The sequence below is a fragment of the Spermophilus citellus genome (assembly GCF_964194105.1).
Source record: "Spermophilus citellus genome assembly, chromosome: 1".
Classification (NCBI taxonomy): Eukaryota; Metazoa; Chordata; class Mammalia; order Rodentia; family Sciuridae; genus Spermophilus; species Spermophilus citellus.
The window spans coordinates 93,505,587-93,525,813 of record NC_138182.1 but is presented as its reverse complement, the minus strand read 5'-3'; the positions used below and the strand labels follow the sequence as shown (position 1 = coordinate 93,525,813).

Here is a 20,227-nt window from a genome sequence, read left to right as displayed (position 1 = left end):
AATTCTAATTCAGCAATAAGGCAAGTAATGTCCATTTACAACTTTTACTCATTGCTGTACGGGAGGTTCTAGAAAGTAGAGCTGTATGCCAAAAAGAAACAAAAAATAAATGGACTGGAAAGAAAGTATACAACGGTCATTATTCACAACAGAAATACTTTAAAAATTCTATAGACAAAGTTATTAATGTAATAACTTTAGCAAGGTTGTTGAAAATAAGATCAATATACAATAAAGATAAACTGCATTTTAAAACACCAACAAATACAAAATTTAATTTTAAAAAACATACTATTCATAGTGGGGTCAAAAGGTGGGGCTCTCAAGACTAAGTCTAATAAAAGTTGAAAAAGGCCCTTAGGAAAACACTAAACTTTAAAAGAATTAAAAAAAAAAAAAAACTAACAAGTGGAGAAATATGCCATAGTCATGGATTTGAAAATCCAATATGCAGAGGTATTACATCTCTCCAAGTTGATCTACGATGATGCAGTTCTGAGCAAATTCTTATAAAACATCTTCAAGAAAACAGATAACTTGATTCTAAAATGGATAGGAAAGAACACGAAGACCCTAGGCTAGATAACAAATTTTTTGAAGAACAAATTGAGGAAAACTTATCCCACCATATTTGAGGGTTTATTATAAAGCTATAGTAATAAAAACAGTGTGGCACCACTATGAGAATACTTACACAATGAAATAAGAGAAAAATCCTACAAACAGACCAGTACATAGACATGAGTCCTTGGTATATGACAGGTCCCTGGAGAAAGGGATGGAGAGCCCAGCTCATCACAACATGCAGAGGGCAATAGGGGTATGCGGGGGGTGGGGTGGGGGGGTGAAGGTGAGGAGAGTGTGAGGGTGTGTGGAGGGAGTTGTGAGAATCAGGGAAAAAAGAAGATGGAGCAGCAGTTGCTGCCAGGGAAGGGCAGGACGGACAATCAAGGATCTGTTCTATTCAGGATTTTGGCTAAGCTAATTCAGTTACATAGTTAAAAGAGTCCTGGGTAGAAATATGGTCTGAAAAAAATGGGATGGGAACAGAACCTCAGAAATGTGAAGAAAAGGCAGAAGTATTAAACTTTGACTTATTTTCAGAAATTTACCTAAAACCTGACATGAAAAGATCACAAATCTAAGGTAGGGACAAAAAGATTCTGTGTTTAGGAATCAACATCTGGGGACAGTGAAAAAAAGAAGAGGAAAATTCTGGGTACTCAAATTTTGTGTCAGAGGTAGCCTAGCTTCCCCACTGGGGTGTTTGGGGAAGGGATAAGGGTCAGGCTTCAAACTGCAGAATGCAGGTGCTTAATGTTTTCAATGTTGGGTGTAGAGTCTAAGACTATCTCTTCTCCTTACATACAAGAATGCAATAATTGCAAAGAGCACTTATGATTTTATAACAGCCTGGGGGTGGGAGTAACTATGATATTAAATATAAATAGGTAACCAACAATGAATAGTAGTTTCAGGGGGAAAAACATTGCTTATTTTCAAATGGTTTAGGGAAGACAAGGATCATGCTTTCAGAAGTGTGGGACCCCAATAGATATAATTCTACGTTCACTCCAAGCAAATGGAAAGGGATGAAGGTCAGAACCAATAAGCACTAAGAAAAGAGACTATAACCTTGTATGTCCTTAAACATCACAGGTCCACTAATGCAGCCATAGAAGGGATGAAGTTTGTGGGGAAATGCCATCAGACTACTGACCCATATTAAGTTTATCATGTTTAAAAACCTGGGCTGTTATCGAGTGTGTACCCCTCTCTGTACCTGGGCTACTGATCAATATATAATACATGCTGCTTCCACTTTGATGCTTCAGCTTGTTGAGACAGTTTTGAATCTCAAATGAGCACCTGGCATTTGTTATCTGTGTGGCACCTGCACATCAGATAAGCATACTTGTAATTCTCCAACCAAAAGGAATTCATTGGCTCCATTATGTTCTAGTTCAGATAAAATACTTGTAGGTGTCAATAAATCACTGATAGGTTATCAGAGGTTTCTGGAATGTATCTCACGATATTAAAATCCTTTCCTGAAATGCAACAGAATAGAAAATTTAGCAGAAAGATGTGACCCTGTTATTTTTCCTTATGAGCTTAAATGTATTTATTTACAAAGACTTGGATTTTAGGGAATTAAAACTACTTATCCTTAAGGCTAGGACTGCCCTTAAAATGAAAAACCTCAAGTCACTTGGTGTCTTAATTAGTAACAAGAAAAGGCAAGCCCTTTGTGAAGCTTAAAGCATTTATCTGTCCATCTCTTGCCTTCAGGCATGCTTTCCCTTCTCCGTGAAATCACAAATTTATTTTAAATTCTTCAGAGACTGTGTCTGCAAGTCCCTTAAGGGCACTGGACATGACTTCTGAGTCTGAAAGCTGGATTAATTCACAGCAGCTTAATTCCTTCTTCCACCATCTCATCTATACTAGAGGGTATTTGGGGCCTTTTATTTTCTTACAACCATCTAGTTCAAAATGGTTTTTCTTACTAAAGAATTCAGTAAGAATATAGGCACTGAGAAGCTCTCTCCTTTTTTTGGACATTATATCTCTCTCCAAGCAGTGACTCTAACCCTTCTCCACTCCTCTGCTTGCTCAGTCAAGAAATTGTAATATTTGAAAATTGACATTAGAATCAATGATGAATTTTGGACCAAGATTTAACTTATTTTTTCAAAACAAAAATTTTATTTTTCAAAATCTGAAAGGCTTCTAGTCAATTTGCACTCTTCCTTACACTTGTGTGCTTCTCATACCTGTGTTCACATGCTCCCCAGACAGCTCCCCTACTAACAAGGTTGGCTAATTTGAGATGCTTCCTGCTTCTCTGAATGGGCAATTTCCCATCTCCCTGTACTTCAGCTGTCATTGCTTTGCCATGTAATTCCACATACTGGCAGTGTCCATGTGACTACTATATTTTAGACTTGTATTACCAATGGCATTCTGGACAATAATGATGCTCTCTGATATACCCAAAGTAAGAACGCTATACAAATTTCCTCTCAAACTTGACCCTCTTCCAGAATTCTCTCATGTGAAATCTGACTTTTCCTTCTTCCTTGCTCTGCTATCTAAGTAGCCCAAGTCCTTCCTAAGTCTCACAGGGCTGGAGCATCCTGTTCCTCCTTGCCATTGCAGTGCACAATGTGGCCCTCATCACTGCCTGATTGCCATTGCCTTCACCACTAAAGAGCAAGCCAGACCATAGGTTCAAAGACGAAATCCAGGGAAGATGTTTGCCAAAGGCTGAGGAGAAAATGGGTGGTGGGGCAGAGGAGTGAGGAGGTGAGACAGCAAAGTTCTGTAAAAACAATGCTAAAACTCACTCCACTGATGAGGGCCAGTGTTGGGAGATGGGCTGGAATTAAAAGGTATGTGGGGAAAAGGGTGCCAAGACTGATACAACTTCTAGGGATGAGCAGGGCAGGCAATAATAGCAGGGGTTACAGAGAGCCCCATATAGGTAGGCTTGGAGGCCAGGGCTGTGCCCTGTACAACTTGTGCACAAGGCTCATGAACCATGAGGGAATTGGCAGTCTAAGCCCTGGACCATACAGAGTCCCAGCCCTGTTCTTCAGGAAACCTTGGTAGCTCACTGACATGAGGAATGCTTCTTTCAGACTCCAAGCTCATCTCTCCTCAATCTGTATACCTTCCAGATACCAGGGTCATTTTCCAAAAAAGTCTGATAATCTCACTTCTCTACTTACATCCCTTTAATGATTCACACTCCACCACCCCCACCACACATAAACAACAGGATACAGTTCAAACTTTTGTTTAGGATCTGAACCTTCATCATATGGCCCTACTCTCCATCCCTGGGCCTTTTCTGGCTGCCTCTCTCCTCCTTTTCCTCTAACCACACCCTCTGCCTCACCATAAGCCCTCTTGAAGATTTCTCTAGGCTTCTCAGGGGCTTTTCCCATCGGTACAAATGCACTGCATTTGGCTTTGCCTGTTTCCCTAAGAATTAAAGGCATGAGTCCTGGAATGCTGACTTACTTATTCATGGCTGTTTCTCAGATATGGACAACAGTGACTGGTATTAAACATAAACTCCACTTGAATTTCCTGACTGAGAACCTCGTGTTCTTACTATGTCATCAATAAATATCTTTGATGAAATGGATTAGGGCAGTCAGGCACAGGGTGCACACCTGTAATCTCAGAGATTTGGGAGGAAGAGGCAAAAGATTGCAAGTCCAAGGCCACCTCAGCAATACAGTGAGACCCTCAGCATCTAAGCAGGACCCTGAATCAAAATTAAAAATTACAAAAAAAAAAAAAAAAGACAGACATGGATCAGGGCTGCTGCTTGCTGGCTGGCACACTGCCTCTTCTATGTCCTTTTCCAAGACCTTGTTCCTCTAGCACACCTTCTCCAGCTTCTCCCTAATGCTCCCAGACAGTCTGAGCTAGGATCTCCCTATGACCTCACACTGTGTACCTAGCTGTGCTCCAGCAGGCCTCAGACAGGAACAATCACAGAATTCCTAATCATTCCTAAGCCCCCAAATATGTAGCTGACCCCATGGACAGGTTAGCTACTTGGTGGGGTTTTCATTTCTATACTATTTGGCCATGTCTACATAACCCTCAGAGCACCTCTTTGCATTATGATGAACAAATAGCTAATTAAATTACAAATATTTCATTTTTAAAATATTTTTTTTTTAGTTCTAGGTGAACACAATACCTTTATTTTATTTATTTATATGTGGTGCTAAGGATCAAACCCTGTGCCTCACAGGCATTAGGCAGGCACTCCACCTCTGAGCTACAGCCCCAGTCCCAAATATTTCAATCTTACCATCTTAATAACTGAAGTAAATTATAAGAAAGACTTGATCAGATTAATTACCAAGAAACCCATCCATTATCTATTGTTGAAAATGATAGATAGATAGACTCAAGTCCACAAAAAGAAATGACCAAATCATACAATGCATCTATAGACATAATCAAAACAAGAATCACAAATAAAGGTGGGTTAGGTCCCTTTTTTGGAGTAGGCAACTCTAGGGCCTGGAGACTCAAAGATGAATATAATTAACTCTGGCAACAGGGAGGTACATGATTAGGGAGAAAACCCCAGCTAATGTGATACTATGCAATCAAAGTTGTTAGAGAAGAAATATATTTTCTAATGCAAGCAGCGCAACATTGATATTACAGCTAACTTACCACAAGGTATTTCCCATTTTAATTTAAAAACCTTTAAAATTACAATGCTCCATTGAAATCTAAACCTTAAATTAAGGGATTTTAAGACTTAGCATTATATAGATAAAAAAATATGCAAGGACATTGGGAAATATGCACAACATAAAACTGAGGCCATGGAAACAAATATTTAGAAACAAAGGCTCTTTGAAGTAAGACAGGCTCAAGTGCTCTACCAAGAAGACTCCTACATACTTATTTGGAAAACAGGACACAGAACTTTCCTCATGGGGTGGTGAACTAAATAGTAGATAACTTGGCATATAATAAGGGGTAGTTATGTTTTTACATATGACTATATGCTAGGACTATGAGTCTCTAGTCCAAGGGGAGGAAAAGGAAATCAATAAGAAAACCTAAAATAAATAAAAGGAATCTGGTACTAGGAGAGGGTGACAGAGTTCTGAAAAAGTACCAAGTATTCAAAATTATCCAGCCAATCATCACTATCATAAAAGTCAATCATCTAAACCCTAAAGACAAAATAACCAATATCACCTGAGTATTACCCCTTATCTAAAACACCTGGGACCAGGAGTATTTCAAATTTTGGGTTTTTTCCCAGATTTGGGGATATTTGCATATGCCATATGAGATATTTTGGGGATGAGGCCAAAATCTAAACATAAAATTCATTTGTTTCACAAACATCTTAACTTATACACAGATTGAAGGTAATTCTACATACATTTTAGTGCACCTGCATTTTGACTATGACTGGTCACATGAGCTCAGGGGTTAAATTTTCCATTTGTGGCATCATGTCAACACTCAAAAAGTTTTGGATATTGGAGCATTTTGGATTTAGACTTTTTGAATTAAGGATGTTTGAGCTGAATTAGTAGTTCCTACCTGCCCAGTTTGATAATGTCTGGCAAACTGGTTAACCACTCGATAATCATTTGAAAAGTACTCCATCAGAATAGATGGAACCTCAGCAAAATCAGTGGGGCACCTGGTCCCTAAAATGGGAAGAAAGAAAAATATTTGGTATAAGTCAAATCAACATATTTATCTTACTTTTTTATGTATACTTTAAAAAATTTTATTTGTATTTCTGATGAACTATGATCAGTTTTAATTCATTAAATCAATACTTTACTTCTATAAAATTATTGTACATATTTACAGAAAAGTTTATTATAATCCTATATATTTTTCTTTATATCAAAAGTATAACCAAATATTTGCACAGCTGCTGAAACACCTTATAAAGCAACAGCTCACACCCTCTACAAACAAACCTGTCTTTTGCTATGCTGGTATACTTGAAATACAAATTAAAACATTCTCACAATTAATATAGCATTTGTATTTAATTCACTGAATTCCATTACCCAATGTTTTTATTCTTTATTTGTTTTAAAAGTACTTTATTCAATCTATCTATTGCTTTTTGTAACAAAGTCATTCCTTAGTAAAGAAAAATCAATATTTTAAACTCAAAATTACTTAAAGCCACAAATCCTGAAAGGACTTTTTGGTGACAATTTATGATTCTGTTCAGTCTATCTATATAGTCTTTCCAACTACCTTCTCCTTGCCCAATACTGTGTGTATAAAGTTAGTTAATAAGTAATGTGTGCCAACAATTTCCCAGGTGGTCAAATGCTGACTATTTACAGGAGTGAGCTTAAGAATTAGAGATAAGACAACTAACAGGAATGTCTAGAATATAATTAAATATGATCACATGTCAACATAAAAAACTAACAAAGCAGAACTATCATACTATTCAAAGGATAATAGTATAAGAAAAATGAAATGCACTTTATCATGCTTTTTAAACGTGCCTTACTTTGATTTTTAACAGATAAAAGAGGCAACATTCATTTACTTATTCATTCACTAACTTTGTGCTAGGTGCTAAGGAGATACATAAGCATTTCTCTTTCCCTCTCCCTCTATCACACACATACACAATGTACTCACAAAGCCACAAACATAAATTCCATGTAAAACATTAGAAAATGGAAAAAGGTACATATTCAAAAAACAGGCAATGGAGACTTACGCTCTGGTGAGAGCTGTTAGCAAAGATGAAAAAAAGCATAAAATGGTCAGGCTGTATGACAATATGCATTTATGTATGTATGCATGTATGGAAATGTAAAAAAAATCACAGTATTTTGCACAATTAAGATAACTTATAATTACAATTTTTTATAAAGTGAAAAATTTAATAAGATGAGGCAATCTAAGATGAAGAACATTATTAAATGATCACATTTTCCAAACAGCACAACCTTTTTCCAATTAAGAAAAATATTCAAGTTTTTAAAGAATTATATTAAATGAAAGTTCTCTTCATAGCTCACCAGTGACATGTTGGTACCGAGTTCGTCCCAGCATAGAATGCATGGCATGTCCCATTTCATGGAAAAGATTTTCCATCATTCCAGGAGTTAATAAGGTAGGTGAGTTCCTTGAGGAATGGGGAAGATTCAGCATAAGAACTACAACTGGGAGTTGATAGTCTCCATCTTCTTTTAACCTGCCTCCTCGAATTGTAAAATGGCAATCCTTTGAGAATCAGAAAACATACGATGAGGTGAAAGTATTAGGCAATCTAAAGAGCAAGAGAGTCATCATACTATTCTATTCATTAATATAAAACACACTGAGATGTAAGTTCAAACTTTAACTTGTTCTATTTTTATTCTATATATTTAAAAAGACACCTTTTCTTGACATTTTTTACTCTGCTAAAATTTTAATTCTTTAAAGCACTGGCAATATATTGAGCTTGTATTGACTGATTCATTCACCCAGTGCAAAAACACACACTGAAATGATGCTGTGCCAGATGTAGGAAACAAGTCATCAGAGAGCCTAGATCCACACCCTCAAGGTATTCTCAAGTAACTAGGAAGGGACAAACAACAGCTACTGGGGAAGGGACACTAATATTTATGTTGAGTCTCTACTACGTGTCGAACAATGAACTAGGGGGTACTTACCATGTCTGCTATTTGTATCACTCAGAAGTGAGGGGCCTAAATGATCCTGAAGCAATAAATCTGAAGGAACTCCCTCTGGAGCAGGGACCACACTGAGATTCACCCACTCTATCACTTATTCCTCACAACTACCCCATAAGGGAGTTATGTCACTTTCCAGGTGGGCAAACTGAAATTGTGTCTTGTAAATGTTAAATAATATGTCCAACGACACCCAGTTAGAATCACTGTATCTTGGATCTGAATCCAGGTTAACTAGTAGGAGCCAGGGCTGTTAATTACCTAACTGGAGTTTCTATCACCTATTTGGGCAAAGAGGAAGTACACAGAACTCAGAGCCTATACTCTCGTCCCCATTTTGACACCTACTAGACAAATCATCTTGGAACGTAATCTCCCTTTATAAGTGTCACTTATCTCTGGAATGTAAAGAGTACCTTGTCACATCCCAAAGTGGTCATCCAGATTTCCTAAGTTCACATCTGTGAAATCCCTTAGTAACTGTGAATCACTATTCAATGTCAGGTACCATTATTTCTATAATTGATAATCTAATTTCTTGACATCTCTCATCAAGTTGCATAAACTGCTAAAGCTGATTGGCCAGCAAATTTGGTATGGAGCTAAAGGAAAGGAAATGAACCTAACATCTTCCATACAAGGAGCTAATTGGTAGGTAAGGTTTCCACATGGACATATGTTCTGAAATTTTGAATCAGGTTCATTGTCAAGCATGGAGATGAGTTAAGAACTGGGGCTCCAGTCAGAATGTTTAGATTCAAACCCTAGAACTTTCAGCTGTGAGTCTCTAGGTAAATACATAACCTTTCTGGACTTAGTTTCCTCACAACATTAGAGCCTAGTTCAAAAGGTTGAGCATTAATAGATATGTGGTAGAACATTAATGGACATAGGATGTGTATAAAAAGGCTCCATGCATTGGATGGCACAAAAAGGGGCACATAAAATGGCAGCTATCATTATTACTATCATTAATATCATGTTCCAGATAAAAGTGACAGATACATATTTATGCAGTTATTTCTGTGACCTTTACTGTTTTCAAATACTATCCTATTTTCAAATGTATATATTTAGTATCTATCATTAGTGCCTTTTAAATATTATGAGACTATAAAAATGATACATAAAGTTCACATGAATGAAAATAAATTGCTAATCTCTGTAAAGAAAAGATCACCTGATATGGTTTGTCTGCTCGCTGGAAAAAATCACAGTAAATGTATCCCAATAATCCTTCAGATTCGTGGACGACAGCCTAGAAAACAATTTTAAATTTAGTGGTGAATGAGCCCATCGGAAACTCTAAGTGGGAAAATATTTCTAACACAAGAGCCTATATATTAAAAATCCATAGTCACAAATACTGACTTCACTTCCCACATTCCACATTACCACAAGGTAGACTCTCTTCTTCCCTCATCCTCTTTTGCTCCATCTCTCAAATAGTTTTAATTTAATTGAAAATCCAGGAAAGAAAATTCTTTTCATGGGAATCCTTTGTTCTGACTGCCCATCTTCTATAATACTTGCACCAACCATTGTTCTTCAGAGATGATTTTACAACCCACCCTAATGAGTTGGGAAGAAGTGTTGGCTGGACAATTTTAGCGGCAAAATTATTTTTCCTTTACATCTTGGAATATAATTACATAAGTACAAGTGAATTATAATCCCTGGAATCAAAAACAAGAAGATGCAGCTCTTAGCTTCAGCTGAAAAATTAGTAATATTTTTTTTATTCCCTCTCCAAAAAGAGCCTTACAAAAGAGGCACAGTTTAAAGGTAAGACACAGCCACTGTCTCCACCTTGCCTTCTTTTGTTTGTTCTGACCTTGATAATTCTATTAGAGAAAACCTCAATTTTGTGCTTTAAAGTTTCCTGCAAGTAAGTATTCATTCATTCAACAAACATCACAAAGCACCTACTAGGTCAGGACTTGATTAAGGCATTTGGGATACAGCAGTGAACACAACTAGCACACAATGCTGCCCCAGTAAGCCCATGTTCTGGAATACCAGTGAGAGCTCCTCGTTACTTAGAATTTTGTCCTTTCAGTCTTCGGTTACCAGTTTTTTTGTTTGTTTGTTTGTTTGTTTTTTAATTACATTTCTGCATTTTATCAGTCTTGATCATTTTGGAAAGTTAGTGAAATACAAACGGATATTTAGTAACTTCCATGATAAAGTGATTAGTCCCATCAATTCTCTTTTTCAATCCCCCTGTCACACCTATCCATGCACCCATGGCCCAGAGCCAAAGAGACAACTCATGCTGCTGAACAGAGTGAAGTAGGTGCAATGAGAAAGCATGCAGGCAAAAGTGAATAAGACAACTACACAAAGTTTCAGGGACAAATGTTTGAGTCAAAAAAGCCTTAAAATCTGAAAAAAAATTAAAATATTCACTCCTCAAATAAAGTGGACCTTAACAGGAGAAAAACAAACTCCAGGCTTAGGTTATTGTCAAAGAAATCAAATAAATCAGAACATGTAATAAAAGTTAGTACTGATGGAGTGATAACATTTATGACATGGGAAGGAGTTAGAAAGAAAAGAAGGGTTATCAATGGATTTTGGAACTAACCAAAAGAGACACTGCACTGCAGGTAAATAAGTGGTAATGACAAAACTTCCTATAGCTAGAATTTATAAACATATGAAGATCCAGATATGAAGAGTCAACCTTCCATCAAGTTACTCAAATTTTTTTGGAGAACTAATTCTGCTACCATATGTTTAGAACCTCTATAGAGTGTCAAAATCAAAAGTGGTAGCTGGATTATTTTATGAATCAGAAATAAGGTGGGACATCCTCCATTAGGACGAAGCTAACTTCTGTCAACTTGATTACCAAAACCAAAGGGGCATAGCTGTGGGACTGCACATTAAGTGGGAGGCTTACCAGCTTTCGGACATCTTCACACCACACCTCTCCTTTTGCAGGCTGCTCTGCATATAACGAAATGCCCAACAGCTTGTTAAACAAAATATTCAGGCCTTCCATGCAAGCTCCAAGGGAAAAAAATGGACAGTATAAACTGGGCTCAATATTGTACCTAAGAGAAGGAAGAGAAGTTTAACAGCATTTACTTTTCAATTTTTCAAGGTAAGTTCAGTTAACTTTTCATTCAATACTTAGGACCATAATGGCTAAAAAAGGATTCAAAACATAAAGGTTTGCAATTGGTCCTCGGTATCTTCGGGTTCCACATCCGAGGATTCAAACAACCTCAACAGAAAATACTCAGAAAAGTTGTGTTTCTGATGTACATGTACAAATATTTTTCCTTGTCACTGTTCCCTAAACAATTCAGGATAACTATTTACAGAGCATTTATATTGTACTAGCTATTATAAGCAAAAGATGATTTAAAGTCTCCCAGAGAATATGCATAGGTTTTATGCAAATACTATGTCATTTTATATATGGGACTTATGTATTCTAGATTTTTCATATCTGCAAGAATACTGGAACCAATCCCCAGCAAACACTGAGGAACTATTTTATTTCTATCATTTCAGGGATATTCAGATGACAGTCCAGTTATTATTAATATTATTAGGAATATAGTAATTAAGGTAGTATTTCATTCCCCAATCTTGATCCTTTTCAGTTTCAATCTTTCATTCACCTAATTAGGAGTCTGTCTCAATCACCTACACTATACATATTCTTTTATACATACTCATACACAAAACATGACCAGTTTCAATTATAATGATAAACTTTATAAAATATATTACATTCTAAAAAATATGGCATGGCATATAAATATTAAACAAAAAAAATCCTGATTCACACTAAGAAAATTTAAAATTCTCACTGGTAAAATATTTGTTTTGAAAAAAAAAATATGCCTGGAATATAAACAATCACATTTTAATGTATTTGTTTTATAATTGTATGTTTTTAAATTCAGGACAACATAACTGGCAAACTTAATTATTCCTCATTCAAAAATAACTTTTTTAAGCCCTATATATTCCAACATAAACCAAAGCAGATCCAAAATATTTGATTTGAATGTTTATTTCTAAGTCATTAAATCAGGCCAAGATTTACAACCACAGCAAAAAGAATGGTTCTAGACTAAATGTAGGTGCTCATTACAATTCTATTTTTTGGATTTAATGAATTTATATAAACATATATATATATAATATACAGAAATATATACTTAGTACAAATGAATGATTGGATTTCATGAGTGAAAATACATTGCACAACAAATCAGATTCATCCACAATAGCACAACATAATTTCTCATCCATTTTTCATAACAAGAAGATCCTTGTGTTGAAGGAGGCATCAGTGGCCCAGCACCCCCAGTCCTGGGTTCATTCACTTATGCCCAATGTCAACAAAGCTGCTGGCTGGTGGAGGAAAGGAAGGAAGAGTCTTTGTCTCTATGGACTCACAGCGGTAGAGGCAGAGAGGTGAACAGCCCATGCTGCATGTCCCCAGCCTGGAACAGTGGGCACAGTTGGTGCTCAATCAATGTTAGGGAATGAGTAAAGGAGCACTGCACGGTGAGAGGAGGAGGTGAGCATGAAGACTTATTTGAGAAGGACAGAGGAGAACCATGGAGGTCTCTCAGACAGGAATGAAGGATGAATCGGAGCTGGCTGGAAGGGGAGGCGAGGGACAGAAGAGAAGGTAGTCACAGGGGAATTCCAGGCAGAAGCAGCAGTACAACAAAAGCATGATGGCATAAAATAGACTTGTAACTTCTAGAGATGATGAAACTCAACGTGACACAGTTCATGACACAGCGATAAATGGAAAACAACAGTGTACAATACATAGGCAGGACCACAGGGCAGAGATAGGGTACACCACACTTAAGAACCGGACTATATTGTGGTGTATGATCTGCTCTGTAAACCTTTTGACTATACACCCCACCAATGAACTAAATTTTGAGTATTCAACCTACTACAAATATATTTATAAATTATATGCATGTGCTAGTTTCTACCCACTATAAACTGACATAGGTCAAAAACAGGGAACCAAATAAAAGAAAAGCATTAGAGAAGGAATAAATAAAGATAAAATATTTTTTTCTTATTGTAAATGATCTAACAGATCATTTTTTAAAATAGGAAGTTTATATTACTTTATAGTATATTTGTTCATAATCACTTGAAGTTAATACCAATTGCTTTTCCATATTCTTAATAATTTAATGTTTACAAAACTTATACATAGAGTATCATGTAAACTTATGTTCTAAATTTTTTTCCTCCAAGATAAATTGTATGTTAAAAGTTTATTAAAAATAATAATAGAAACAATATATTAGGTGATTATGGATAAGTGAAATACATGATAGCCGTGTTTTAAGAATCCTGATTATTTGTAAATGTATATTGCAAACTTTAGGGCAAATGTTTAAAAAAGTGAAAAATTAGAGGAGAGAAAAATGGAATTATGTACAATGTTCTATTAAAAACATAAAAGGAAGAAAAAAACATGAAAGACAGAAAAAGAGTGGGGAACCAAACCCCCTCAAAGAAGGGGACAATAAATGATGATAGCACATCACAAATGTTTAATGTTAATTCAACTACAGCACTAATCACTTTAAATGTCAATTGCCTAAATTTACCAATTAAAAGAAAGGTTGCCTCAGTGGATTAAATTTACATTGTCTATAAAAAACTCATCTATAAAGATAGACACATGGAAAAGGAATATAGAAAGTTACACACATTAACAATAATTAAAGTTAATATAGTTACATTAATTTCAGATATAGCAGACTTCAGAGCAAGGGAAACTTATTAAAAAGAAGCATTATATAATGACAAAGGGATCAATTCTCCAGAAAGATGTAATAATCCTTCACATGTCTAAACCTAACAACAAAAGCAGAAAAACAAACTATGTCAGGCTTGGTGGTATGTACTTGTAGTCTCAGCAGTAGGAAGGCTGAGGCAGGAGAGAATCACTTGAGATCAGGAGTTCGAGACTTGCCTACACTACACAGAAAGACTCCATCTCAAAAAAAAAAGGCAAAAACTGACAGAACTACAAAGAAAAATAAAATAGATGCATCCCCTAATATAGTTGGACATTTCAACACCTATACATCAGAAGTGGACAGATTTAGCAAGCAGAAAAACTGGTGAGAATATAGTTCAAATGAAAAGAACCTCAAAATGGAACTCTATTTTGTGAAAAATAATTAATTTATCTTTTATAATATTAAATTGGAACAGATTGGCCTTAAAATCATAAGGTCAAATTCAAACCACAGACAGAACGTGAATAAACAAATAAAATTTAACCACATATTGCTCTAGCTAGATTAATTTTATCATAAAAGACAATTCACCTTTTGGTTGTTAGATAATAAATATCAAGATAAAAATAAAGAAGAATAAAAAGAAGCTTTACATATTAAAATCAAACCCTGTCTAAGATTATAATGAGCACGTAACGTTTATTTCTACAGAAAAGAAACACAGTAAAACTAATAACAACACAGTCTGCTATATTAAACTACAACCTAAAAATATTTATTGACTTACCTAATGCCCATGACACCCATATGTGGTAGTCAGGCAAAACTCAAGGAAACAACTTATCTTAGAGAAAAAAAAATTAAGTATAGAATATAAGGTTACACAACATCAGTCTATGTGTAAGTCTACACAGTCTATGTGTAAGTTTTATACACATTAAATAAAATAATAGAATATGGAAAAGTAATGTAAAACTCCCTGGTTTTTGTTTGTTTTTTCTTTAAATTTGAGGGTGAGGGTATAGGTAAGTGTTAGAGCACATGCTTAGCAAGCATGAGGTCTCCTGGGTTCAATCCCCAGTACCACCAGAAGAAGGCAGGGGAGGATTTCAAATTATAGTAAACAAAAGGCAAAAAGTATATAATATTTTCCCCTCACTCATTGTTTCCATCCCCAGTGGCAACTACTGTTAACAATTTCTTGCAGATCTTTATAAACAATTTTCTATGTACACATATAGAAGTTTACATATATATAAAATTTTTCTACAAATGGAATTATACCATTCACACTATGCTGTAACTTCCTTGTTTAACCCTAAAAATATGTACACTATATGTTTATTTTGTAGTCCCAGGAATAGGGAGGACTCTATCTTGTTGTCAATATATAAAGCTCTATCTTCTTCTCTTTGGTCAGTGTGTAATCATCTACAGAAAACCTGCAGTAACTTAATGCATCTCCTCCTCTGTAGTGTGTACCGGCAGTGGGAGCTTCAATGGGGAAAAAAAGTATCCAGTCACTGACATCACCTGCAATTGCCTACACATGAATACAATAAAAAGAGCCCAGACTTTTAATCGGTTTTATGTATTTTAACTCTGTTATAAAAAGTGCACCCATGTGGCCACACCCCAACTCATCTTCCTGCCTTGGTCCACTGCTACTTCTACTGGGTAACAGTTACCTGCCATTAATTTCTCTCTATTAAACTGACACCACAATGAACACCATTGTCATACCTGTGTAAGCTTGTCTATAAGACAAATTGAGGAAATGAAATTTTAAATTTTGATAGGTATTACCAAATTATCCTGCCAAAAAAGTTTTTTACATTCCTCTAAATAGTGTGTAAAAATGCTACCATCCTCACTCTTGCCAGTATAATTCTGATATGTTCTTCTAATGCTTCTTTTCTTTTTTTGGCTATGTGGGCTGCATTTTCTTTTTCTTTTAAGTATAGTAATTTGGAACTTTTACAGTCTGTATTTTAGCTCCTCTGTTTGTTATCTCTACCACTTTTTAAATAATTAAATATTTTACTGGCTTATCAATTTTAGATAATATCTCTTGATTCCTCCCCTTCTAGCTTACCCTCCTGATCTGTTCTGTTATGTAGAGATACAGATATGTAAATGTTTATTTGGCTAATTTTATTGGGCACCAATGAGCACAGCAGACCTAATGGCCTTCATTTGACCACCATGTGCCAGATATTCCCAGAGTGCACTCAATGTGAGAGCAGAGGCAAAGGAGAAGAAATCCTATGGTTTAGTTTAGAAAGATTATTCTGCTAGTGATATAGAAGAGTCTAAAATGCAAATATTCATGATTAATATGGGAAGAAAGGGTTCAATATTATAAATATGTACAATTTCCCTAATTTAATCTACAAAAAAAAAATCCCGACCAAGCTCATTATGATAATGACAACGATGATGAATGCAACATTTTGTGAGTCCTCACTATGACACTGGGCTTAGCCCTTTATACATATCTCATTTAATAGCAAAATAATCCCAAAGGTGGTGTCATTACTCACATGTTACAATGGGAAATAGAAAACATGTTTACAAGATGATAATCTTCCTATTACAACTAATAAGTATATAGAAAGAGATTTTCTTTTTAAAACGATCAAAAGAGCATGTCTTTGTTTAGATTCAGGAATTGAAGTAGTTTTTCACAAACATTTGTTACAAATTAAAACAAGTACTAAAGAAAGCACTAAGACTGTATTATCACTCATTCTTAAGCACATTTTTCAAAATGCTTTCCTGAATGAGAGAGGCAGGGAGCTACTTACTGACTGTAATCGGGGACTTACAACCCAAAGTTCATCCCTGCAGCTGCATAACAGTGAGCAAAAAGATTGAAAGCTACAGATTCAGAGAAAAGAACTACAAAGAGAAATGACTGTGGTGATTACAAAGTGAAGAACAGGAAGTTGAAGGTATGTGTTTAAGAAAGAAGGAAAGGAAGCAGTAAGCACTGTCAAGAACTGAAGGTATCAGGAATGTTGAGGACTTAAACAAGTTACTGACTGGCAGATGGCTGATAACTTGGGAAAATGAGCTGGGTAGACTAACAGGGTTACACATCAGATTACATCAGAGAATAAAAAGGAGGAGGATCCAGGAAAAACTACTATAGGAGATGGGGGAGTTTGGAAGAAAAAAATGACTCAAGTGAGAAGTAATTATTTATATTTAAGATAAGGGAATCTTAGCAGGTCTGCAGACCAAGGGGAAGAAGCTATTAGAAAGGAAGAGATTGGTGTTTACGATAAAGTTAATGTAACTGGTAAAGTAGTTTGACCATAGTATCTCACACTGTCATAGTGCTTTAAAATTTGCAAAGCTGGGGCTGGGGATGTGGCTCAAGCGGTAGCGCGCTCGCCTGGCGTGCGTGTGTGTGGCCCGGGTTCGATCCTCAGCACCACATACAAATAAAGATGTTGTGGTCCGCTGAAAACTAAAAAATAAATATAAAAGAAATTCTCTCTCTCTCCCTTTCTTTTTTTTTTTAAAAAAAAGGTATCAAACAGGAAATTAAAATTTAAAAAAAATTAAAAAATAAAATTTGCAAAGCATTTCTCATCAAGAATTTCTCTTAGACCTTTTGTGATGCTGTGAGATAGATAATTTAAGAATGATTTCCTAATTTCACTTGAGTAAAGTGAGGCCCCAAGAGGCTTGTGATAATTCCAAGGCAGTCGGGAATAGGAGAAAGAGTCCTGGGCTTGAAGTTGAAATACCGGCTCTCTTTCTTACTGGTTCTGTGCTTTAAGCAAGTTATTTGCCTCTTTAAGGCCTCAATTTCCTCACTGAGAAAATGGGAATGATACTTCACAGTTTCAACACAGGTAAAGAACCTGGCCCTGCTCCCAGAACAAAGCCAACACTCAGTAAACTGCAGCCACTTTTATGACTACAGTTAGAGTGGCAGAGCCAGAGTGAAAACAGTGGTTCTTACTTCTGCTAATTCCTCTATACTCCTCAAAGCTGCTGTCACCTATAAAATGAAATGCAACATTGTTAAGAAGCCTGAGTTAATGCAGTATACATTCATGAATCACCTACTATGTGCCAGGTAACTCCTCAATGTAGACAGATACTGTACCCATAAAGAATGATTAATCCAAATGATAAAGGACACACGACCAGTATAAACAGGTCTCTGGCACAAAGATGAGGCTGCAATTAATTCTGCCTGCCAGTCAGGAGAGAATGAGAATGGGAAGATCAGAGAGAATTACAAAGGAGGCCTTGGAAAAAAAAGATGAGGTTCCAGCAGAAAGGAAGGCATCCTAAGTGGAAGAAGCAGCACCAGCAAGGGCCCAAAGGAATTGACATGAAGAGAACATACAGCTCAGTCAAGCTTGATTACCCTAGACGTTACTCAGTCACCTCAAACCTAACTTCTACCTGCATGCTGCATCACACCCTCAGTGACTTTACCAAAGGAAACTTAATTCCTTCCTGAAGAAGAACCAGAGAGGATGAAAGGATTCAAAAAACAGCAGCTACAATAGTGTCTGAGGGGAACTAAGGAACCATTCCTCATATAGACCAGCCAAGAGGCAGCTGAACTCCCCTACGAGACCCATGTCTATTTTGGTCCTAGCTTCCAATGTGATACCTCAGTGGTCACAGGCCTTTGGCCTCCCCATTCCTTAGGACCCCTTCAGGATGCTACAGACATGGCCACCCAAGCCTGGCTCAGGAGGTGGATGCTCTTCCTGCCTCATGGGGCAAGTGGGGCAAGATCTGGCTGTGAATATGAAGTTGCAACATCTTTATCAGAACTTTATCTCTCTCTCTCTCTCTCTCTCTCTCTCTCTCTCTCTCTCTCTCTCACACACACACACACACACACACATATGGTTCTGTGCTTAAGAACCATACCTTTATGGTTCTTATCAAAATAAATACCTTTATTTTGTTTATTTATTTTTCAGTGGTGCTGAGGATTCAACCCAGCACCTCACATGTGCTAGGCGAGCACTCTACCATTGAGCCACAACCCCAGCCCCAGAGCTTTTTATTTTTGTGGATATTACAAAATATACCATAAAAGAACTTTTTCTTCTATCAGAGACCCAGAACCATAGAAAAGCATTTAATATAGGTGACACATCAACCCTTCTAGCATACTGGAGCCACAACCAATGCAAACAGAATCACATTTAAGTACATCTTGAAAATTTACATGGGATACTGTCCAGTCATCACTGAAAACTCTTAGTTTCCTTTTCTCTTTTTGTTTGTTTGCTGTTGTTAAGATGGGATTGCCCAGTCTCAAACTCCTGAACTCAAGCAATTCTCCTACCTCAACTTCCCAAGCAGCTGGGACTATAGGTACATGCCACCACATCTAGCTCTTTTAGAGTTTGCTAAGAGAATTTTACTACTAATGTGTTGTAAAGAATTCCCCTGATTTGGTTCCAAAAATAAAGAATCTTTGACTCCTCTGAAGAAAGAAACAGGAAGAAAATAATTATCTATCATAGTTACTGAGTGAAATTCAGTAAGTGATCTGCTATTTGTTCTGGTTAAAAATCTGCTACCTATGGGTTTACAAATTTTCAATTTTCAAAAAATCAGAACAAATTATAATCAAAATGGTAAAATGGCATAAGTATGATTAGGTCTTTTTTAGCACAAATAATGGAATTTGGGGCTGGGATATACCTTGGTGGTTGAGAATTTGCCTGGCATGCCTGGGGTGTGAGTTCAATCCCCAACACCACAAAAAATAAAATAAAAAACAATAAAATTTAACAATATATCAAAATTCTCATCATGAAAACTAATTATGATTGAAATAAGCAAAGAAATATCAGTGAAAAAGAGATTTTTCAACTGAAGAATTCTTCATTCATCATTGAGATTTTTGTTTATTTAAAAAAAAAAAACAATGTATCATTGTCCATATGAAGCATACTCTGAGTCACATTGAATTTCAACCTCTGATGCACAGGGAATTAAGGTTAAGAAAGAACTTGGATATTACTTCCAAAAATCTTGGCACTGAACTTAGTGAAAGTATAAAACACAATTAAGTGCAGTCAATGGATCCAGGTTAAAACTGCAGATAAACACAGGCTTCAGTCTCACTCTATTCAATAAATGAAAGCAGGTATGAGACAGAACTTTTGCATCAAAAGGCATAAAATAAATGCTCAGAGGTTCATTACAGAATGAATGAGATGCCCTGCCAGAGGACATGTGTGGGCCAGG

At 36.2% G+C, this 20,227-nt stretch overlaps 1 protein-coding gene across 2 annotated transcripts in view; it reads right to left on the bottom strand.

Moving 5' to 3' along the window:
* Positions 1–20,227, bottom strand: part of MIPEP (mitochondrial intermediate peptidase) — a 147,642-nt gene that overhangs the window by 89,786 nt on the left and 37,629 nt on the right. The window contains exons 11-15 of one of the 2 annotated variants that reach the window (XM_081304798.1): positions 12,654–12,860; positions 11,137–11,290; positions 9,412–9,489; positions 7,569–7,773; positions 6,103–6,212 (exon numbers count right to left, since the gene is read on the bottom strand). In XM_081304798.1, the coding sequence (XP_081160924.1) occupies positions 6,103–6,212; positions 7,569–7,773; positions 9,412–9,489; positions 11,137–11,290; positions 12,654–12,860 (754 nt within the window). The remainder of the gene's footprint in view (positions 1–6,102; positions 6,213–7,568; positions 7,774–9,411; positions 9,490–11,136; positions 11,291–12,653; positions 12,861–20,227) is intronic. The other variant, XM_081304799.1, reaches the window with a different exon arrangement.